This window comes from Bos taurus, chromosome X, assembly GCF_002263795.3.
Source record: "Bos taurus isolate L1 Dominette 01449 registration number 42190680 breed Hereford chromosome X, ARS-UCD2.0, whole genome shotgun sequence".
NCBI classification, from domain to species: Eukaryota; Metazoa; Chordata; class Mammalia; order Artiodactyla; family Bovidae; genus Bos; species Bos taurus.
In genome coordinates this window covers 87,219,450-87,242,694 of record NC_037357.1, presented here as the reverse complement: position 1 = coordinate 87,242,694, position 23,245 = coordinate 87,219,450, and the positions used below count along the sequence as shown (strand labels likewise).

General features: G+C 53.0%; 2 protein-coding genes across 4 annotated transcripts; both read left to right on the top strand.

The window, feature by feature from the left end:
* The first annotated feature begins 684 nt into the window (after nt 1-684).
* On the top strand, nt 685-12,485 carry SYP (synaptophysin). Its single transcript, NM_173963.2, has 7 exons — nt 685-737; nt 1,879-1,944; nt 3,071-3,195; nt 6,046-6,241; nt 6,934-7,125; nt 8,394-8,724; nt 10,877-12,485. The coding sequence occupies exons 1-6, from the start codon at nt 702-704 to the stop codon at nt 8,718-8,720; spliced, it is 942 nt and encodes a 313-aa protein (NP_776388.2). The 5' UTR covers nt 685-701; the 3' UTR covers nt 8,721-8,724; nt 10,877-12,485.
* Nucleotides 12,486-14,169: 1,684 nt separating this feature from the next.
* Nucleotides 14,170-23,189, top strand: PRICKLE3 (prickle planar cell polarity protein 3). 3 transcript variants are annotated; one of them, NM_001014886.1, is made up of 10 exons: nt 14,195-14,302; nt 15,779-15,864; nt 16,726-16,909; nt 18,946-19,059; nt 19,382-19,519; nt 20,336-20,539; nt 20,631-20,817; nt 21,582-21,881; nt 22,440-22,482; nt 22,723-23,185. In NM_001014886.1, the coding sequence occupies exons 1-10, from the start codon at nt 14,261-14,263 to the stop codon at nt 23,045-23,047; spliced, it is 1,623 nt and encodes a 540-aa protein (NP_001014886.1). In that variant the 5' UTR covers nt 14,195-14,260; the 3' UTR covers nt 23,048-23,185. The 3 variants fall into 3 exon arrangements, with proteins under 3 accessions (XP_005228174.1, XP_005228173.1, NP_001014886.1); XM_005228117.4 differs by having other exon boundaries at nt 14,170-14,302; nt 22,440-23,189; XM_005228116.4 differs by having other exon boundaries at nt 14,170-14,302; nt 20,315-20,539; nt 22,440-23,189.
* The last annotated feature ends 56 nt before the right edge of the window (nt 23,190-23,245 follow it).

Here is a 23,245-nt window from a genome sequence, read left to right as displayed (position 1 = left end):
GAAGGAGGTGTAATCCAATTAACGGAGGACTGAGGAATAAACAGGTTGTATCAAGCGTAGAGTTGGAGTAGGGAGTTGACTAAGTTGTTCCTTTGACTAAGGAAGAGAGAAACAGGGGAGATAGGTGGAGTGGGAGGGTGTTGGGTTTTTTTTAATGTGCTGAAAATTCAGAAAAGAAGAAACCCTCAAGACCCTGAACTACGTTTAAATTGGTGGGACTTTGGGAACTACGTTTAAATTGCAGGGACTTTGGGCATTGCCAATAACTAGCTGGGTAACCTTATACAAGTCGCTTAACCTCTCTGGGGACTAATTTTCCTCACCTGTAAAAACGGGGACAATGGTCCCTACCACATCGGGACGTTCTAAGGATTAAATAAATGAACACATTCAACAAATTCAGTGAAGGGCTGGCAAACTGTCCTACTGTAGGACGGAACGGTCCACCTCCCCAGATCTCTAGCCGTGTTTTCAGAGATCACGACCTTCCCAGAGAATTCTCACGGTTCCAACCTCCCGGCTGGAATGGCGACCAGTGAGATTTAGACACTGCCGCTGTGCGCAGGCTCCCTTGGCGAGTGAGGCGGGGGTGCGAGGGGCGGAGCTGCGGCCGCCTGGGCTGTTCCGACGATCGCGCGCCGCCCCCGCCGCGCCCTGCGCCCGCCCTTGCTAGCAGGCGCCTCCCGCCCCCTGCATTGCTGATGCTGCTGCTGGCCGACATGGACGTGGTGAATCAGGTACGCGTTCCAGCACCGCGGACAGAGCCCGCCGCTGCCCGGCCTCCTCGCCCGGGTCGCAGTGAATCTGCCTACTCTTAGAGGTGGTGGCCAGAATTCTAGCAGCGGACGCCTGGTCCCAGCTCTGGGGCTGGGGTCTGCGGCAGACGAGGGGAGGGAAGGGGAGGTGGAGAAAAGGAATGCGCCCTTTGCCGCAGCGAGGGCTGTCCTCACTGCCGCAGCGGGAGCCGCCAGAAGCCATTTCCTTACAGGCGAGCAAGGAAGAAGAGGGGTCTTAGAGCTAGGGTATAGGCAAGGAGGGATGGGAAGGGAGAATGGAAGGAAGATTGGGGGGTGCTGCGGATGAGCTAGGAAATAGAGCGACAGAAGGAGTGGGGGCGGGGGTGCAAGGGAGGGTTGACACCTGCCCCTCCCAGACCCTTCCAGATGGTACCCTGGTAGACGACCACCTCTTCCCCCAGAACAGACCAAGGGGGACGATCGGTTTCGCTTCTCCCAAACCCCTAGTCTCCCTTCCCCCAGCACATATACAGTGAAGCCATGTCCCAGCTCTCCTCCACCTTAATCAGCCCAGACCTTCTGCCATCGCACTCTTCTTCACCACCTCAGAACCTTGCCCATCTCTAACCAGGACTAACCCCTCCCCATCCTCATCATCTCAGACACCCCACCACCATCATCTGACTCACCTTTACCGCTGCAGACCCCTCCCCCACCCTAGCCAACCCAACTCTCTCCCTGTTGTGACTCACCTTCACCATCCAAGACCATTTCCCCCACCTTAATGAACCCCAACTCCTTCTTCAGTCTCTCCACCTGATCCCCTTTGCCATCTGACTCATCTTTACGATTTCAAACCTTCTCTCCTTAATTAGTCCTGACTCCATCCCCATCCTCCTCACCCTTGAACCCCTCCACCATCTATCTCCCCACCTCCCTGAACCCCAGGGATCTTCTTCAGAGACCCTGAGCTCACACTTTCCCCAAAGTGTCACTTCCTCCTTTTCACCTTCTCTCCAAACGTCACTCTCTCCCCAAGATCACATGCCTTATCCCCAGGGGTTATTGCCTGGTGGCCTTGTCCCTCACCTTCCTCTCCATCCCCAACAACCCCACCCTTCCCCACTACTTCTCTCCTCAGCTGGTGGCTGGGGGTCAGTTCCGGGTGGTCAAGGAGCCCCTCGGCTTCGTGAAGGTGCTGCAATGGGTGAGTGTGGTCTGAGCTGTGGGGAGAAAGAGGGAGGTACTGGGATTCGGAATGGGGAGGGAGGAATAGATGGGTGGGTGGGGGGGCAAAGGGTATGGGGAAATTGGGCTCCAGGGTGAAGTCCCAGGGCATTGGGGCCAGAGAATGGATGGGCTGTGATGTAACATCACATAAGGTCAAGGGTACCCACATCATGAAGTGGAATATTGCGATGTGCTACTTCCTCTCCTGAGGTGAGAGAGGGGCAAGGGAGGTGAAGCCTGAAGCTGGTTGCTCCAGGGAGAGACACAAAGCCAGAGAAACCCAGAGACAGTGAAGGAGACAGAGAGAATGGGAGATCAGGAATGATGGAGACAGAGATGGAAATACCCAGAAAAAAGATATAGAGATGAGAAAGAGACAAAGAAATGGAAGACAGAGAAAGATGAACAGAGATGCAAAGAGAAACAGACACAGGAAGAGAAGAAGAAAAGTGGGGTGGGGGAGAGAAAGAAATAGAAGAAGAAGAGACCCACTGTGAAAAGAGATAAATTGATAAGCAGAAAGGCAAGAGGGAGACAGAGAGAGCACCATAGAGACAACGAGTCAGAGACAAAGCAGGGAGTTAGAGACAGACCAAGAAACAGAAAGGCACACACACACAGAGACATACATTCAGAGAGAGAGATAGAGAGAGAGAGAAGAGGCAGAAAGAGCCACACGTATATACTAGAGAAGTAGAGAGAGAAACAGAGACAGAGATATTTGAGAAAGACAAAGACATTGAGAAATACAGAGAGAGAGAGAGACTGAGAGAACTAGAGACACAGAGGACAACAGAGACAGGCAGAATACAGAGAGAGAGAGAGACAGAGAGAGAGAAATAGAGACTGAGACAGAACAAGGGGAATCAGAGCATTATTGAGATGTAGAGCCCAAGAGAGACAGTGGGAGAAAGATTGGAAGAGATAGTCACACCCCTCTAATCAGCTTGTCCTTGGGCCCCATGAGCCCTGATTAGGGGGTGGGGGTGGGGACTAGTCCATCTGCTGCTGCCTATGCTGGGTCCTGATCTGTCCAGAGGAGGGCAGCCCCATCCCACATGCACACAGGCTCACTGTGGCCATCCCCACCCCTACTGCCCAAGGTCTTTGCCATCTTCGCCTTTGCCACATGCGGCAGTTACAGTGGGGAGTTCCAGCTGAGTGTGGACTGTGCCAACAAGACCAAGAGTGACCTCAACATCGAGGTCGAATTCGAGTACCCCTTCAGGTGTGCCCCCACTCTAGCCCACCCCTGGGATCCTGACAGGCCTGGGATGGGGGTGGGGGGTTGGGACTGGCCAACACCTCCACCCCAGAGGCTCCTGCCCAGCCTCCACCTCGGGAGACCACACCCACTCAGGTCACTGCGCATGCACTGAGCACCTACCTTGTGCCTGGCACTGCTCTGGACATCCAGGACACGTGGCAACCAAGACAGGCATAGGCTGTTGCCCTCTGGCTATGTTCTAGTGAAGGGGAGGGACAGGAGACTAGCAATAAATAAGATCCAAAATTATATATATATATACACACACACACACACATATATATGTATCCTTAATGCCATAGGATAATAATGTTAGCCAATATTATTATTTAATTCCCATTCATTCATTCCATATACATTTCTTGAGAACCTATTGTATGCCAGGTACTGCTCAAAGTGCTGGGGATAAAACAGTGAACAAAACAGACCAAGCTCCCTACCCTCGTGGAGCCAGCATTATAACAAATAAACAAATTAATAAAGATAATTGCAGATTGGGAGAAATCCAAGGAGGGGATCCTCCTGCAGGGTCTTATGATAGAGAATTAATGAGGGGGTGCTGCATAGCCATAGAGAAGGATTAAACCCAATTAAGCAGTTCTGAGAATTTTTGAGCTCTTACCATATGCTGGGTGCTAGGTACATGAGAGTGAGCACAAGCAGGCAAAGTGGCTGCCCTAATGGAGAGGCTTCCCTCCTAGCCATGGAAAGACAGAGACTTACAGGAACAATTTCAATGGAGGCTCCTAAGGCTCTTCCACTACTAGGACAAGTCACATACCTGCTCCAGGTCTCCATTTCTTCACCCATCAAAGGGGATAATAATACTCATCCTCAGGGTTATGATACATATTAAGTGAATTAATACTTGTAAAATGCTTAGCACAGTGCCAGAAACACAATAAGCACTCTATAAGTGTTTGTTAAAATAAGGGAAATAAAGAAGTTTAAAGGACTGGGGAAAGAGGTCAGGGTTTGAGTTGGAAATTAGGGATTTTTGAGCATTAAGGGTAAATGTAGGCTCAAGAGATCATCCAAGGTGAGAGGGAAGATTGAAGAGCGGATAGTCCAGCAGTGGCCCTGAGCAATAATCAAAAGAAAAGTGCCAGGGAGGCATGGTCTGAGAGGCTGGGGAGGGGGCATGGCAACCAGGGACCCACCAGCTCACAGAAGCCAAGGGAGTTTGGGGAAGGAGTAGGGGTTGCAGCATGGGATATCTTGGAATCTAGAAGGCCACAAAACTCTGTGGCCCCCAACACCTCCCATGCCTAGAGCCTCAGGTCCTGAGGATCTGCCCTTTACCCACAAGTCTGCCAGGGAAAAAATCTTTAGCCTGTGTTCCCCTTGACCAATCCTGCCATTGCCCCAATAACCCCCCTTAAGGACCCTTCATTCCCCCTAGAAACCCAAAAACTCAAACTAGACCCAACTCCTAGCTCCATCATTTAGCAGCCTTGCAGCCCCGGATAAGTAACTTAGTCTTGCAGAACCTCTGTTTGTTCTTCTGTAAAACAGGTATAATAATGCCTCCTTTAGAGAATTGTGGGGGAGAGTCCTTAAAAGAGGCAATTATGTAAAATGCTTAGAGCTGATCAATACGTTTAAGCCCTTCCCTTAGGGCCTTTGCTATACAAGGGCATCGGCACCATTTGCTTATCTCAGGATCCTGCCCCCACAACCTGAGGTCGGAGCTCAGGGACATCACTCCAGTCTTTCTCCCCACACACATCCCTCCTTATGACCCCTCTTCCCTCACACCACATGTCTTCCCAGTCTCCCCCAACCCTCCCCACCCACACCTCAGATACACCCATCCTGTTCTTGCATCCCTTCTACCCTCCTGTCTTTCTGTCCGTCTCCTCCTATCTTGTAGTCTCTGGGCTCTCCTCTGCTATGTACACATTTGTTTTTCTTTTGAGGACCTGAAGTGAGGTGGAGAGAAGAGTCAACATGACATAGGGAAAAAACACAGGATTCAGATCCCAATTCTGTCATTCCCATGCCAGCTGTGTGACTTTTGGCAAGTCATTGCGTTTCTTGGAGCCTCTGTTTCTGCCTCCACATATTTCATTTAATAAATACTTACTGAGCGCCTACTATGTGGCAGCACTGTTCCGGGACTTAAGGGCACAATAGTGAACAAAACCAAGGAAAAGCCCTGCCCTCTTGTACTTGCAGCAAAAATCAAGGAAAAAAGTAACATACATGGTATGTCCAAGGGTATCACAATTACAGAGAAAATGGAGTAAAGAAGGGGGCTAAGGAGTGCTGGGAGGGAATGGTTAGATTTAATTTTAAATAGATCAGGGAAGACCTCACTGAGAAGATGACAAGTGTAGCAAAGCTTGAAGGAGATGGAGTGGGTAAGATATGAGATATCTAGGAGAGCTTTCTAGTGTAAATATCCTAGGGTGGGAGGGTGCCTGGTGTGTTCTATGAATAACCAAGGGGCCAAGTGCTTAGATTGGAGTGAGGGCTGAATAACACCTATTTCACCGGGATGTTCTCCTGAAATGTGACTGCAGGACTTTCCTGGTGGTCTAGTGGTTAGGACTGTATGCTTTCACTGCTGAAGGCACGGGTTCAATCCCTGGTCATGGAACTAGGATCCCACAAGCCCTGTGGTGCAACCATAAAAGCCAAACAACAACAAATAATGAAATGTGACTGGTACACAGTAGGTGCTCATGAATGGTTATCTCCTCCTCTTCCTGGGACCATGTCAGAATCTGGGAGGCCCCATGACTGGGAAGGGGGGAGGGGAAGGGAATTCTTAGGGCCTAGGCCACACCTGCCCACCTCTCTCCACAGGCTGCACGAAGTGTACTTTGAGGCACCCACCTGCCAAGGGGACCCTAAAAAAATCTTCCTGGTGGGGAACTACTCCTCATCAGCTGAATTCTTTGTCACCGTGGCTGTGTTTGCCTTCCTCTACTCCATGGGGGCTCTGGCTACCTACATCTTCCTGCAGAACAAGTACCGAGAGAACAACAAAGGGCCCATGCTGGTGAGCTCCCACAGCCACTCACATGCATGCAGGGGCCAGGGGACATGGAGCCTCGGGGACACAGCCATTTTCAGAGGCCACACCAAATTCCAGACAGGCTCACACGCAAGCACTGCTGCTACGAGCATCAGAGACACTGACTAATTGAGTGACAGGGACACATCTACAGCCCACACGGAATCCCAGAAACCTGGAAACTTACTACCTCTCACCAAACCCCACAGTCTAGATGAAAGAAAGGAGCACACAGAGGTTCATTACATCAGTCATGCTTGTCATCCATCACACCACACAGACACACTGATTCCTATACAGCTGTACTCATACACCCTCATTCCAGATACAAAATTACACAAATCCCCACATTCAGACAAAAGTGGAAAGACACACTACTTGCCACAGATTAGACAACAAACTCACAGAATCCTCCTCATACATACACACACCCCACATATCACAATCACACTCTCACACCCTCTGGGTCATATATATACACAAACACACACACGTCCAAGCAAGAAGAACCACCTTCAAGTGAGTGTTGGGGGCTTCAAGAGCTGGAAAGGCAAGGGAGAGACAGGCTTCTTCTGGGGGACCCCCCCCCAGGAAAGCCTGTGATCTGAGGAGGCCCCACAGCCCAGCATGAAGCAGCCCACTCATGGTGCTGTATCCCTCTCCCCTGCCTGTCCTAGGATTTTCTGGCCACGGCAGTGTTTGCCTTCATGTGGCTGGTTAGCTCATCGGCCTGGGCCAAGGGGCTGTCAGACGTGAAGATGGCCACAGACCCAGAGAACATTATTAAGGGGATGCATGTCTGCCACCAGCCAGGGAATACATGCAAGGAGCTGAGGGACCCTGTGACCTCTGGCCTCAACACCTCGGTGGTAAGTCCTGGGAAGCTGGCTGAGACAGCTGGGGAAGGTGGCTGGGAAACTTAATCTGGCATGGGGAGGCGAAGTGGTGGAGAGAAAAAAATGAGAGGAGAATTCCGAAGAAATCTGAGAGGGCTCCTTGGAGGAGGCATGCAAACAACAGAGCCTTGAAGGATGAGATAGTAATTATAATCACTGTGACACCACAAACTGTTCCCAAAAAGGGGACATGAGATTTTCTGTCCAGTTAGGTCCTGGATCCCAGGCTCAGCCTAGTCATGTAGAATCTCTGGCAACTCAGCGAGTACCCACTAGGAACCTGTTTCCTTACATGCAAAATGAAAGAACTTGAAATATTTCTCATCTGGACGCCCCCTACTGGCCACAGTCAGGCTGAGCTCAAATCCCGGCTCTGCCACTTGCAAGCTCTATAACCTCTAACTATCAATAGATAGCCTCTCAGACCTCAGTTTGAGCATATAAATAGAAAACAAGAGTTGATTAGTGGAATAATAACATACAAAATGCTTAGAAAAGGACCTGGCACATGGTAAGTCGTATACAAGTGTTACAGATGCTAAGGTTCCAATTTTTTTCTGTCAATTGCTGGCTATCAGACCTCCAGCCACTTAGCTTCTCTGGGCCTCAGTTTCCTCAACTGTAAAGTAGAAATATTACTTTCTGGCCCCAAACTGAATTACATTTACATATTTATACAAATTCCGTATCTTTGTTTTAGTATAAATCATATATTTATATACTTTACACATGTGTATTTATACATAAGCCCCTGGTGGCTTAGTGGTAAAGAAACTGCTTGCAATGCAGGAGACGCGGGTTTGATCCCTGGGTCAAGAAGATCTCCTGGAGAAGGAAATGGCAACCCACTCCAGTATTCTTGCCTGGAAAATCCCATTTATGTACTTTGTGTATATGTGTTTATTAGTGTTATGCCTACGTATTTAATAAAAAGTTATGCTTAACATTTTACTATATCTTACAAAATTAGATTGATTTACTATATTCTGTACATGTATAAACATGTATATATGCAAATACATAAACACGTATATCCCTGGGAATGTGAATTCTAATCACCCCACCAAGGTGATTTTTTTGCACATAGACATTCATGTGCTGGGACTCGGAGGGTCAGGGTCTCAGAAACCACCACCCTCTGGGCGCCTGTGAATCCAAGCTCGATGCAAACAGCCTCAATGTTCCCTGGGACCACCAGGGCAATGGGCGCTAGATGACAGCAGAGCTTTGTCTCCCCGCAGGTGTTTGGCTTCCTGAACCTAGTGCTCTGGGTCGGCAACCTGTGGTTCGTGTTCAAGGAGACAGGCTGGGCTGCCCCATTCCTGCGCGCTCCTCCTGGTGCCCCCGAGAAACAACCAGCGCCCGGGGACGCCTATGGCGAGGCAGGCTACGGGCAGGGCCCCGGCGGGTACGGGCCCCAGGACTCCTACGGGCCCCAGGGTGGCTATCAGCCAGACTACGGGCAGCCGGCCAGCAGCGGCGGCGGTGGCTATGGGCCTCAGGGCGACTACGGGCAGCAAGGCTACGGCCCTCAGGGTGCACCCACATCCTTCTCCAATCAGATGTAGTCTGGTGAGTGACAGACGGGTGAGATAGCCAATGAGGGCTCACGAAAGGAGATGGGCGGGTCAATGAACCAATAAGAGGCTGGTCCATAGGACGCTAGCGGGACAAGTAAGGACGGCCATTTGAAGGCCCCAATAGAGAGGCGGAGCTACACGTTAAGGGCGAGTAACTAGCCAATGGTAGAGAGGAGAAGAGTGGCTTTTGAAAATAGGCAGAATGAAGAGCCAATGGGAGAGAGGTGGAAGTGCTGCTCTGATGGAAGGGAGGGGAGAGAAGCGGGCAGAGCAACCAATGAAAGGAGGAATAACAGGAGGATTTGCGTATTGGAAAGTCGGCTGGGCGCAGGCGCCGAGGAGGGAAGAGGAGGTGGGTCTTAGCCAATGTGTTATGATAAGGCCAATGGATGATGAGGGTAAATGGGCTTGAATCATGAAGGTCAGCGATTACTAATCTGGAAGGAGGTGACAGATCCACCTCTCCGCAACCGTGGAGATGAGGGGGATGGTGTGGAATTTCCAAGAAGGAAAGGGGCGAGGCGAAGCGAAGCAGGGGGCATTGGAAAGTCTTGCTTGCCTTGTTGGTACCCTAAAGAGAAGCGAGATGTCCCTCGCATATGAGAGGGGAAGATGGGAAGTAGAGGCAGGCTGATGGCGTTAGAGGGAAAGGCAAGGAAATGGCAACACTGGTGGAGGTAGTTTGTGGCACTTGGCCAGGATGGAAAGGGCAGGGAGGAGTTTATTAGGTATCTCATATACAATTCATTAAAAATTCCTGTTGGCTCTACCTTCAAAATATATCTATAATCTTCACACTGTCCCCCTGGACCTCTTCACTGGTTTCCACTCCGATTCCCATTATATTCTGTTTACAGCTTGGGGAAGGACCCTGTTAAATCCTAAATCAAGCCACAGCCTTCCTGTGCTCAGAACTCAGATATCTGCTGGGGCTCACTCAGATTAAAAGCCAAAGCCTTCATTATGGCCCACGAGGCCCTACACAATCTAGCCCCACCCCTCACTTCTCTGACCTCTCATCCCCAACCACTCCCCCTGACTCTGTTCCAGCCACACTGGCCATCTCGATGTGTCAGGCACAGTCCAACTTCATGGTCTTGGTACTTGCTTTCTTCTTGGAGTTTCAAACCCACACACACTGATAACCTTACCTGGCCAACTCCTTACAAGACCCTTTTCTTACCTTTCCCTATGTTTTATCACAGTCTGTAATTATTAGTTTATATGTTTATTTACTATCTCTTCTACTAGATTAGGGGATGTCCCCATGACTAATTCATGCCATAGATAAATCAGAGCACTACTAATGTTAAGAAACATTTACTGAAACAACATAGCATGAAACATTTTACTATCATTTTAAAATATCCAGGGTCAAAGCAGAAGTCCTCACAACTTTGTCCACAAGGTCCTATGTGACCCCATTACCTATCTCTCTGACATCACCTTCTATCACTCTCCCTTGCTCACTCCATTGAAGCCCCACGGATCTCCTTGCTGTTCCTCAAACACACTAGATGTGGTCTCACCCCAGGGCCCTTGCACTGGCAGCTGTGCTCCCTGCCCAGAATGTAATTCTCCTTGGTTATCTGCATGGTTCATTCCCTCACCTCCTTAAGTCTTTATTCCAATGTCACTTCTTCAATGAGGTCTTCTCTGACTACCTACTTACTAGAGCAACCTTTCTTTCCCTACTGGCACTCCTAATCCCCCTCATCCCAGCCTAATTTTGTTTTTCCATTTCACTTATTATCACCTTATGTCATACTAGATAATTTATTTACACATCATGGTCATTGTTTTAAGTCTCTCTGTCTCCCCCGCTACAATGTAAGTGCCACAAAGATATGGATCTTTGCTCTGCTCAGTACCTGTTAACAGATATTTTTGGATTAGGGGAAACCAATCCAAAAGGAAACCATAATTTCTTTGGTACCTAATCTAGTGGAGGTAAGGTATATCTTCCCAACAGGAGCAGCTGGGATGAACCTGATCCCAAGACTATAAGTGAAGGAAGAAGGAAGGAAGAAGGGCATGGCAGATAGAGGGTAAAGCCTGGGCAGAGGCATAGCAGCCCAGCCCTTCCCTAAAGGCACTACCTGTGTCTAGACCATCTCTCCTTTTTATGTCTTTTGTCTCCACAGGTCAGTGCAGCCTGGGAGGACCCCATGGGTAGGCAAGAGCTCAGGAGAAGGCCTGCCCCCACTTACCATCCCTACACCCCAGGTCTCCACCCCTCAAGCCAGGAGACCCTTAACTGTCTTTGCTGTTTATATATATATATATTATATATAAATATCTATTTATCTGTCTAAGCCCTGCCCCCACTCCACTCCCCTTGTGCATTAAGGACCCGATCTTGAGTGGGCCCTTCTCTTACCCCTACCCCTTCCCCTTCATCCTTTGGCCCCTGGCCCTGTGCCCTGATGTTGGGGGGACTCTTTAAGGGGCACAGAGAGGAGACAGAAGGCTGCATGGGGAGGGTGGGTGTGAGTTCAGACTATCTCCCCTTTCTTCCTCTCCTCCTCCTGACTCTGGCCTTGATTTCTTCCAGCAATTCCTGAACAGGGGCCATTAGGGAAAATCCAACACTAAAGAGGGGAGAAAGGCAGAGACTGGGTGAGCCTGGGACCCAAAGTGGTCTTGGAGAGGAGTTCTGGAGTGGAGGAGACTAATAAGCAGATGGGTTGGGTTCCAGACATACTGGATTTGGAATCTCAAGAAGAAGGGTGCCCTACAGCATTCTAGAATGGGGCTTGGAAGGAGGCTGAGGGTGGGGGTCTAGAAGGGGTGGAGCTTTGAGTGAGGCAGTGGTAGCGCCCACAGTGGGCAGGGTTTAGAGTAGGACAGAGTTCTAAGGAAGAAGTGTGACTTGAGACCCAGGAACCAGGTAGAGAAAAAACGCTGAGGCCTGGCTTTAGAGAGGGTGGGGCTTGAACTAGACAGTGGATGAGGCTCCAGAGGGGACACGTCTCAGATTGGGACCAGAATCTATGAAAGGGATGTGACTTGTAACATTCCATAGACTGAGTTTGATTCTAAAGGGGGCAGACCTTGGGCAAGCCTAGAAGTGGGGTTCAGGAATGGGCCAAACTTGGAGTGAGGTCATGGTGGGGATTCTAGACAGTTTGGGGCTCATAGTGGGGCCTGCCTGGTGGTTTCAAAAAGGGCAGCCCTGCCCCCGCAATGGAGCAGTGAAGAAAATATATTTTAAAGTGGATGGGCTTGGCAGTGGGGAGGGTAGGATGAGAAGCTTGGCTGGGGCTGAGGGATGGGTTTTGTTAGGGATGGGGGGAATATCTTTGGCCAAGGCTGGGGACTGAGGTGGCCCAGGAAGAGCTGAGAAATAAGACTTGGAGGTTAAGGGGTGGGATCCAGAGAGAGGCACCCCCCACACACCTTTGCCCACCTTGAGATGGGCCAGCAAGGCAATTAGTGGACAGAGCCAAAGGGTCTGTGGGGCCAACCCACCCTCTCTCCCCACTTCCCTTGCCTCCTCCCTCCCTCCACACCCGCTTCCTCCCCGGGGTGGTTGGAGGCCTGGTCTGGAGCCCCTATCCTGCACCCTCTGCTGTGTCTGTGGCGTCTGTAGTGCCTGTGATCGTGTGTTGCCATTTTGTCTGGCTGTTGCCCCTCCCCCACCCCTCCAGACCTTCTCCCTTTCCCGTGCCCTTGGATATTGTTTGAAGACTCCCTCCCCGAGGAAGAACAAATATGATTAATTCTCCCCTAAATAAATTCCTCAACCACCTAGTCCACACGGCTCTGACTTCTCAGTGTCTTGGCGGGGGGAGGGGGGGGGGAGGCAGGGGACAAAGGGAAAAGAAGGTGAGAGAAAGCTCCACCTCTGACCTGCTGGACACCGTTCAAGAAAACCCATTTTCGGCCCCTCCAACAGTGTTTTGCTGAGCTGCATCCTCTGTGAAGCCTCACTTGCCGATTGTTCTAAGTCACACTCAGAGTAGCCCTGCCCACTGCCCTACTACTGGCCACTGAATGCCCAGTCACATCCGACTCTTTGCGGTCTCATGGACAGTAGCCCACCAGGCTCCTCGGTCCATAGAATTTTCCAGGCAAGAATAATGGAGTGGGTTGCCATTTCCTCCTCCAGGGTATCTTCCTGACTCAGGGATCAAACCCAAGCCAGCACTGCAGGCAGATTCTTTACCACTGAGTCTCTTTACAGTTCGGTTCTAATTTGGGTTCCTTAGACAGGCCCTTTCCCAGACTCTGGGGAGCCCTGTCCTTGAATCCCCAAAGGGTTCAAATAGGATCCCCATGCTTCACAAGGAGACTTCCCTCTAGTCACCTGCCTCGCATTCTTCAGACCCTGCTATCTCTCCGTTTCCTTGCCTGCGCTCCTGCTGGAGAACCGGGAGACCGTCTAGGCAGCAAGGCGAAGGCGGGGCGCCGAGGGGACTAGTTAGTTCTCTCATTCATTTCATAACCTTTCCTGGCTCCTCCCTGGGGCAGGGAGGGGCGGGAAATGACCCGGTTTGCGTAATAGGCCGGGGGTGGTGTGGGGTAGGGTAGAGTAGGCGGGTAGGAGGTTTGGGGGGTGGGAAGGTGAGGGGTGAGGGGCGGGGTCCCTGGAGCCCACCGTGAAGGGCCGGTGGACCGCTGCCCGTTGCGGTGCCTACCTTGGCCGGGCATCAGAGTTCTGACTGTGTGCCAGGGACCCCCTCCTCCCACCCTGAGGCGTAGCGAAGCCTGAGAGGGCGAAGGAGAGACTCCTAGCTCAGGGAAAGAATACCTGGAGAGAGAAAAGCGGGAGCAGGGGAGAGAAACCTTTAAAATATATTTCTAAGGACTTATGAGGCCTCGCATTTGGAACTATAAGGATGGGAAGAGGGCCGCGGAACCTGGCCAGTCAGTTTAAGTCCTTTCCCATAAATCTCAAATAACCCTGGCTCTCTCTGAAAGCGGATGTGAGCAAGGACATGGGGAGCGGGGGTGTACAAGGTCTAGCTTTCAGACGGGCCTGCAATAGGATTGGAGACCGTTCGTGCAGCACTAATTGGAGGGAAAGAGACCCTCAGATCATCACCAGTGAGGGGAGGACCAAGAGGTGGCTTTAACCCATCCCCCAAATAAACATCCAAGATAAATTGACACAAAGTGCCAATACAATTACTGTAGCACACACTCCTTGCAGTCAGGTCACCACTTCCAAGTTCCCCTCCTCCACAACGGAGCCCTCCAGCCCCAGAACATCTAGTGAGAGATTACATGGAACCCTGGGGTTCTGGGGGCTGTGGTTTCTGAGGCCCAGCTCCCGCCCAGGCAGGAGTGCCGGGAAGCTGTCGCGCACGGCGCTCCTGGGCTGCGCGCCCCTCACCTCTAGGCAGGGGGCGCCTTGGCCTGGGAGAGACAACAGGCGCAGGGGCGGACCCCGCTGGGCGCGCTCCTCCTACGCCGGTGTCAGGTTTACGGAACTGAGAGCTCCCCTGCCGGACGCGCGGTGGCCAGACGGCCGCAAGGATTCCGTTCGCCTGACCCGGCCTGGCTGGACCCTGCCTGGGCGCGCCATGTTCGCGCGTGGGTCCCGGAGGCGCCGCTCCGGGCGTGCGGTGAGCGAGACTCGGGGCAGCGATGGGGGTCGGGACAAACTGAGACCCAGGAGAGGAAGCAAGGGATAGAGAGGAGGTGTTCCACAGAGGATCTGGGAATCCCCATCCCCAGGATACCCAGACCGGAGGACTGCTGGAAGCATGTGGATGAAGGAATGTAGAAATCTGGTGGTCCTTGCTTCCTAATCACCTTTCCGCACACCTTTATCAGTACGCAGGGGACTTGGTGCACTCCCATCTTGGATGAATGATGGGAGGGGATTCTGAGAGCCAAAAGATTGGGTCCTGAAGTCCTAGATTGAGCAGAGACCTCCTGAGCTTCTGAAGAAAGGGACCTCCCCCTGTACCTGGGTGGAAGGTGAACTGAGGGGTGAGGCCTTACACTCCTGGGGTGTCCGAATATTGAGAGTCAAGTGGTAGGGATATGGGGGTAAGAGAGCTTCCAGGCTTCCACTTGAGTCACGGAGCTTTTGACTTCCTAGATAGGAGGGTCTCTGTCTTCCTTTGGAGGGGCTGTCTGGGTGGGGTCTGGTCCAGAAGAGTGAATAGCCCTAGGATATGAGGGATAAGGGCCAAGGCTTCTTGGGGTGTGAGTTTCTGAATGGCTCAAGGGCCTCCTGAGATCCCAGAGAAGGGTCTCAGTTCCTTGGGTTTGAAAAGGTGAAGCCAGGGTTTGGGGAAGAGCTCTTGCTGCTGCTGCTGCTGAGTCGCTTCAGTCCTGTCCGACTCTGTGACCCCATAGACAGCAGCCCACCAGGCTCCGCCATCCCTGGGATTCTCCAGGCAAGAACACTGGAGTGGGTTGCCATTTCCTTGTCCAATTCAGGAAAGTGAAAAGTGAAAGTGAAACCACTCAGTCGTGTCTGACTCTTATAGACCCCATGGACTGTAGCCTACCAGGCTCCTCTGTCCATGGGATTTTCCAGGCAAGAGTACTGGAGTGGGGTGCCATTGCCTTCTCCAGAACAGCTCTTGAGCTTCTGAAAATAGGAATAGGGTTCACATGGGGATACCAAGTAAGGATGGGGTCTCAGACTCCCAACCTGTGGAACTGGAGTGCTGCTGGTTCCTGAGTGGAGAAGGGGCCCAGCGAGATGAGGCCTGGGAAGAGACACCCAGATTAGGGTCTCTGCTCTGGTGGGGAGAGTACTCAGCTCAGGTGTTTTGAGGCCTGAAGGATTCAGAGGCTGGTGGGAGGTGTCCAGGCTGGGTGATGGGAGTCAGAGGCTGGCCCAGGGAGGGGAAATTCCCTGAAAGGGGGGCATGTAGGGAGGTAGCCTCAGCTGCCCCGCCTCTACCTCGGTGGTGTCCCCCTCTGCTCTGGGCTCTGTCCCAGCCTGCCTGGCGTTGCCCTGGTGGGACAGGCCCTGGCCTGTGGTTGCCGTCCTTGGAATGGAGAGGCGGGCGTTGATTTCTCTCTCCCTCCCCGCCCTCGCGCACCTCGCCCGGTCCCGCGTCTGTCCCCGCCCACTACAGCCTCCAGAGGCAGAGGACCCAGACCGCGGCCAGCCCTGCAACTCCTGCAGGGAGCAGTGCCCCGGCTTCCTGCTACACGGCTGGAGGTAGGTGACCTTGCCTTCGTCAGGGTCCTGCCCTTAGGGGAACCCACCAAGACGTAGGCCACTCCCCTAGCCTGGAGCCCGGTCTTCGAGAAAAGCTCAGGTCCAGAGCCCCTCCCTCGCCAGACACGATCCTAATTGTGGCATTCCCAGGAGATCTCCGCCTACTATATCTCCCCGCCCCCAGAAGTATCCTAGTTTCCGAGTCTTGTCTCTAGGGAGAGCCTGGGTCCCGGGTTCTGAGCACCGCCCACTGACCTCCAGCCCCCTTCTTGGGCTCAGAACTCCTCTCCCACACCCAGGTCCTATCCTCCTAGTGAAGCTCTGTACCCAAAACCTCCCACAGAATACAACAGACAGAGCCCTACTCACGAGCTCAGAGCCCGACCCATTTACGAGTTCAGAGGCTCAGCACAAGCTAGAACCCGCCTCTAGGAAAGTTCCCCCAACAACTTCCGAAGTCCTGAGGGGACTCCAATCTCAGATTCAGCCCCGCCCCTACTCAGGTCCGCTGCCAGGAGAGTGTGACCCAAGTCCCAGTGCTGAAAGTCAGGGCCTTGAGACCTCCCACAGCCCCACCACTCGCTTCACATCCTCTGGCCAGGCCCACAGCCCCGCTCGCAGCTCCCAGCCCAGGTGGCCGCCCCGCCCTTCACAGCCCCCGCCCACTCCCCCACAGTGGTTTGGCTCACAGCCTCACGTCGGCTCTGCACCGCCTCCAAGCCCAGAGCCCTCTCAGGCTCCAAGTCTTTTGCTGGCGATAATCTGCGTGCCTCTGCCCCTCCGGTTAGACTTCCTTGGGCCGCCAAGGGGGATCCCAGTGGGCTATCCCTTTGGAACTGACCCCCATCCCGGCCCCCTCAGAAAGATCTGCCAGCACTGCAAATGCCCGCGGGAGGAGCACGCCGTGCATGCAGTGCCTGTGGACCTGGAACGCATCATGTGTCGGCTAATCTCAGACTTCCAGCGCCACTCCATCTCTGATGATGACTCAGGCTGTGCCTCAGAGGAGTATGCTTGGGTGCCCCCTGGTCTCAAGCCTGAGCAGGTGACCAAACACCACCACCCACTCTTGCTCACCAGTGGGCACGCACACACACATACTCACACACACACTCAGGTGGGAACCTATTTCCAGAGAAACACTAGAGTACGTGGTCAGACTGTGCATGTCCTTCTGACCCCTCTGTGATCTAGCAGGGAACCCTGATTGATGGCTGGGCCAGTTCCTCAGGACCTGATCACCCCACTCCTGTTCTCGCCTTATCTCAGGCCTTATCCCAGCACTTTTCATTCACTGTATTTCCATTGATTCATCCATTCAACAGTCACTGAGCACTTACTGCATGTCAGACACTGTTCTGAGAACATAACAAAGAACAAAAAACCCACACAAAAATATACCTGCCCACCTGGAGGTTGTATTCCCAAAGGGAACAAGAGACAATAAGCAAACCTACAAAAGTATGTCAAATGGTGGAAGAGCTATGGAATAAATAGAGCAGGGAAGTGGGGGAGAGACAGAAAAGTTGGAATTGTAAATAAGGTGCCCAGGTCGGCCTCTGTGGCAGTGTGATATTTGAGCTTCCTGAAGAAGGTGAGAATGTGAGCTATGCAGATATCAGAGGTTAGAACAATCCAGGCAGAGGGAAAAGCGAATGCAAAGGCCCTGAGGCAGGAGTGTGCTTGGCATGTGTGAGAAACAGTGAGGATGCCAGTGTATGTGGAGCATAGTGAGCAATGGGGCCAGTGTTTGGAGATGAGGTCAGAGATGGTGGGGGCCATGGACACAACTTTGACTTCCACTTTGAATGAGGGAGAGGACACCAGAGGATTGTGAGCAGAGAAGGGATGTGATTTGTCTTAGGATTTAACAGGATCCCTCTGGCTGCTGAGTGTAGAATGGACTGTGAGAGTGAGAGTGGAAGCAGGGGATTAGTGAAGAGGAGGCAACTGCAGTGGTCCAGGTGACTGATCCTGATCATGACATTGGCAGTGGAAGTAGTGAGCGGTAGTCAGAGTCTAGTTATATTTTGAAACTAGAGCTTAGAGGATTTTCTTGTGGGTATGAGAGAGGAGTCAAAGATGACACAAAGGATGGATGGATTGACTGATATGGGGCAGGCCAAGGCAGGAGCAGGTTTGAAGGCTAAGAGCATACATTTGGTTTTGGCTGTCTGGAGTTTGAGATGCCTGTTGGACATCTGAGTGGTCACATGAAAATGGAACTCAACAAGAAGTCACAGGGCTAGAGGTATGCATTTGTGAGGCATTAGCCAGGAGATGGTATTTATAGCCATGAAGTTGGATGTGATTCCCAAAGAACTGAAGGTAGACAGAGGGAAGAGGACCAAGGACCCTCCCACATTTAGGGATCAACTAGCTGAGGAGGAACCAAAAGAGGGACAGAGAAGGAGCAGTCAATAAGGTAGGAGGAAGCAAACCCAGGGCTGTGTGGTCTTGTGGGAGCTAACAGAACAGAGTGTTTTCAGGAACAGGGAGTGATTGGCTGTGTCCATTGTTACTGATGGGTCAAACTGGATGAAGACTGAGACCTGAGAAATGAGTTTAGCAATCTGGATATCATCAATGACTATGACAGGAATAGCTTTGGAGGAGGGACAGAGACAGAGGGGGCAGAGAAGCCCAACTGGAGTGGGGTCTAGAGAGAATGGGAGGAGATGAAATGGAGATAGCAAACGCATACATTTTTGAGGAATTTTGCTGTAAATGTGGAAAGAAAAGTGAAGCAGCAGATGAAGGGTCAAGACATTAAGGGACTCTCGGTATGTTAGAGATGTGGCAGGAACGATCTGGCCTGTAGGAAGGAGAGATGGAGGGGGGTCAGTAGAAATTCCCTCCTGATGACTTTAATTTTCTCAGAAAAGTAGGGCTCCACCAACACTGACTCAATGGACATGAGTTTGAACAAAGTCTGGGAGATAGTGAAGGACAGGGGAGCCTGGTTTGCTGCAGTCTATGGGGTCACAAAGAGTCAGACACGACTGAGCCACTGAACAACAACCACCCCACTGCATCGCCTCTAGTCTCAATTATTTTCAGCCATCCCCTATGTCCCTCCAGGTATACCAATTTTTCAGCTGCCTCCCAGAAGACAAGGTCCCCTATGTGAACAGTCCTGGGGAGAAATACAGGATCAAGCAGCTGCTGCACCAGCTGCCCCCACATGACAGTGAGGTAAGGAGGCAGAAGACAGGAAGGGCATGCCAGGTAGGGGGCACGGCCTGGACAAATGCTGGGAGCTGGAAAGCAGTGGGCAGGTTCAGAGGAGAAAAGGTGAACTGATCTGAGGGGACAGGTCTAAACAGGCAGGAGTGATCAGGGGACATTCCTTGGTAAAAACCACAGCTGGGCCTTGGGAGAAGAGGTAAGGGGTGGGTATTTGAGATACCTGTACAAAGGCCTAGAAGTAAACTTTCTGAGCAAGGATGAAATCTGGAAGAAGGTCGGGGTGGGGCAGGCATCAGGGGAAGAGCCTGGAAGACCCCTGCTACTCCAGGTACAGTACTGTACGGCACTGGAAGAGGAGGAGAAGAAAGAGCTCAGAGCCTTCAGCCAGCAGCGGAAGCGGGAGAATCTGGGGCGTGGCACCGTGCGCATCTTCCCCGTGACCATCACTGGGGCCATCTGCGAGGAGGTGAGCCATGGAGGGCTTCAGTGAGTAAGTAGTGCCTTTGCTCCAAGCCTTGGGGTGCAGACCCATCTCCCATGCCCTGGGAAGATGAGGCTGGCCACCTAAGCCCTAGTGGTCTGTCTAGTGTCCCCTCTGGTAGGTGGGGTCTTTTCCTCACGTTCTGCTGTTGGGCAGGGACCATATCTAAGGCCTCCCTGACCAGCCAGGTCTGTCTGTAGGGCCCCCTGGTGGACTGGGGCCTGTTTCTCAGATCCCATGTCAGGTATGGTCTGCCTCTAAGGAGAGCCTAGTAGACCTTCTCTATTCATTTTCTCCCTTCCATGCTGTGGACATGGGATGTGGGCTATCTCTTTGGCCCTCTTATGATCGAGACTTGTTCTTAAGAACCAACCCACAGTGGCAGGGCATGTCTTCAGAGCTGGGCAATGGGTGGAATTTGTCTCTGAGGCCCCCCCCTGGTGGGTGGACCCTAACCTTAGATCTTACTGTTAGGTGAGGTCTGTTGCTAAGATCCCCCAACTGGACCTGACCTGACTCTATGGTTTTCCCAACCCCCTAAAGGTGAGACTTGCCTTTGAGGCCACCCACGAGAGATAGGGCCTGTCTCTGTGGTTTTCCCCAGGAGCAGGGTTGTTCTCTAAAGGTTCCTGCTCCCACCTTTACCCCCAGCCATGTAGGCAGGGCCTATCTTGAAGTTACCTCCTGGATGGGGCTGGTCACATAGACCATGGGGAAGGCCCAGGTGTGACACACCTTGGCTGACCCCCATCCATCTGACCCTCTTGGTGATGGTGACAGTGTTCACCTGTCATTCCACAGTGTGGGAAGCAGATTGGAGGTGGGGACATTGCTGTGTTTGCCAGCCGTGCAGGCCTAGGTGCCTGCTGGCACCCACAGTGCTTTGTGTGTTCCACGTGCCGGGAGCTGCTGGTGGACCTCATCTACTTCTACCATGCTGGCAAGGTCTACTGTGGTCGCCACCATGCTGAACGCCTGCGTCCACGCTGCCAAGCCTGTGACGAGGTTTGTGTCTTTCTGCCCAACGGTGGGAATGGAGGGTGGGCAGGGCCAGGGGCAGACCCTTCTGATGGCCATGATGGCCTTTGCCTGCCAGATCATCTTCTCCCCTGAGTGCACGGAAGCTGAGGGCCGGCACTGGCACATGGATCACTTCTGCTGCTTTGAGTGTGAAGCATCGCTCGGGGGGCAGCGCTATGTCATGCGTCAGAGTCGCCCCCACTGCTGTGCCTGCTATGAGGCCCGCCACGCGGAGTACTGTGATGGCTGCGGGGAGCACATTGGTGGGTGAACATGGGACTGGCTAGGCGATGGATGGACAGCTGGGTCATAGCCCCACCCCCAGGATTCCTCTGTCTTCCAGGCCCCATCTCCCATTATACCCCATACTTTAATTCTAGCCCCAGCACTGTAGCCCTATACCCTTCATTGCAATTCCATTACTGATGTCCCCCATCATGCCATCTTTTCTAAACTCAGCTACACTAGGCACCACTACATATCTAGGCTCACCTCCAGAGTGCCCTCTAATTTCTAGCACCCCGCCTCCCAAGTTACTCTCCTACCCTCTCAACCTAGCCCCTACTCTAAGCTATGCCCTGTTCTCTCACACTCTCCTCCATCAGCCTAGGTAAACCCTACCTTCTAAGCCAGACTCAACCTTCTAAGATCGACTCCCTTCCCACCAAAGCCACGCCCTACCTTCTCTGTCCTGTTGCCACCACCCAGGTTTCTTCAGGTCTACCTTCCATTCTCCCTCCACCTGAAGCCACCTCTTAATGTCTAAGCCTGACCCGCATCTTAGAGTCTAATACCCACCTCCACTCTGGGAGGGGCCACCTGGGGAAAGAAAGGGAGGCAGAGGAGACATTTATTAGCCAGTTTCCAGGAGAGGAGGGTGAGGAAGGGCCCCAGTCTGGAGAGGTGGGGCAAGAGGGCATCTCCAGGAACCCTGCCCCAGATTTCCAAGAAGGGCCCCCATTCAGTAGGGTCGGGGATATGCCTGAGGGCTCTGCCTCAGTTTTTCCCCTCCTGTCCATCCCTGCAGGCCTGGACCAAGGCCAGATGGCTTATGAGGGCCAGCACTGGCATGCCTCAGAGCGCTGCTTCTGTTGTAGTCGCTGCGGGCGAGCTCTCCTGGGCCGCCCCTTCCTGCCACGCCGTGGCCTAATCTTCTGCTCACGAGCCTGCAGCCTGGGTTCTGAGCCCATGGCTCCAGCGCACAGCCGCCGCAGCTGGAGCACAAGCACGGTCTCCACACCTCTCACAGCCTCTACAGCCTCTTTCTCTGCTGTGGAGGGGGCATCTGAGACTACCACCAAAGGCACCAACACCGAGGCAGCACCTGGTGAGCCACCCCACCTCCCCCAACCCTGTCCCTTCCCCTTGACCAGCCCCGGCCCTGGCATCCTGGCATCCCTGACCCTACCCCTATCTCAGTCCTGGCTCTATCCCCAAACCATTCCAGGCCTAATCTCCAGCCCAAACCACACCCCACGTGAATCCTGGTTCTGCCCCACTTCTGTGCAGGGCCCTTCCCCTACCTCAACTTGTCCCAGCTTGAGCCCAAGTTCCTCCTCCAAACCCTTGACCCCTCACCCTCTGCTCCTTGGCCCTGCCCGGATTCTGCTCCATCCTATACCACGCCCCTTCCACCAGAGGCCACGCCCCCACCCGGGCCACACCTCATACACCAATCCTGTCCTGTTACTCCTGCTTTCACCTCCACCCAGAACCTGCCTAAGGCCTCATATTTCCTGGACTCCCCACCTTTTTACCCCACCCCGATGCCTGCCCCCATTTTCCCAGTCTTGATCGGGGAGAGAGAAGGTCCTTTCCAGAGGCCTCTCCTGGGTGGGGTGGGAGTGGGGCAGGAGGTATAGGGCGACTCTCCATCTTTTTCCAGCTGCAGACCCTGAGGAACCCACCCACTTTCTGAGAGGGGCCCCCCACCGCCACTCCATGCCTGAGCTGGGGCTCCGCAGTGTCCCTGAACCACCCCTGGGGCCTCCCAGCCAGCCAGATCCGCGACCAGAAGATGGTGCCTTTGGTCGCCAGAGCGCCCCTCGTGTCAGCTTTCGCGACCCTCTGGTGTCTGAGGGAGGCCCTCGGCGGACCCTGAGTGCGCCCCCAGCCCAGCGCCGCAGACCACGCAGCCCCCCGCCCAGGGGCCCCATGCGTCGTCGCCGCCACCGCCACCACCACGATCATCACCACCACCACCACCACCACCGCTGCCACTTTGGCAGACGTCGCCACCATCAATGTGACTTGGGATCAGGGTCAGACTCAGGATCTTGCTCCAGCTCACCCTCCAGTTCCAGTTCCGAGTCCTCAGAGGAGGACGGCTACTTCCTAGGGGAACGCATCCCGCTGTCCCCGCACCTGTGCAGGCCAGTGCTTGCTCAAGACACTGCAGCTGAGACCACCAACTCCCCATCTCCACAGCTCCCTGGGAACTCTCGCCCAGGAATATCTCGACAGGCCAGAGATAAGAACTGCATCGTGGCTTGAAGGAGTGACAGTTCTGGGGGGGGCTTCATTCTCAAGTCAGTGTAGATGAAGACCTACACCCCAACTTAAGTCATTGATCCCCTTCCTTCCTCCCTCCTTTGTCTGTTTGTATTACTGAAGTAATTTAATATTTGTTGTAAAACAGGCTTGTCTTCTTTACCTCCTTGCTCCAGCATCCCTCCTCCCCAATTTTCCCTC

Coding starts and splice junctions, on each gene's coding strand:
- SYP (NM_173963.2), top strand. CDS start 702: ATGCTGCTGCTGGCCGACATGGACGTGGTGAATCAG. Junction 1,945..3,070: donor TCGTGAAGGTGCTGCAATGG/GTGAGTGTGGTC, acceptor CTACTGCCCAAG/GTCTTTGCCATCTTCGCCTT. Junction 6,242..6,933: donor ACAACAAAGGGCCCATGCTG/GTGAGCTCCCAC, acceptor TGCCTGTCCTAG/GATTTTCTGGCCACGGCAGT.
- PRICKLE3 (XM_005228116.4), top strand. CDS start 14,261: ATGTTCGCGCGTGGGTCCCGGAGGCGCCGCTCCGGGCGTGCG. Junction 14,303..15,778: donor GGCGCCGCTCCGGGCGTGCG/GTGAGCGAGACT, acceptor CGCCCACTACAG/CCTCCAGAGGCAGAGGACCC. Junction 20,818..21,581: donor TGGCTGCGGGGAGCACATTG/GTGGGTGAACAT, acceptor CCATCCCTGCAG/GCCTGGACCAAGGCCAGATG.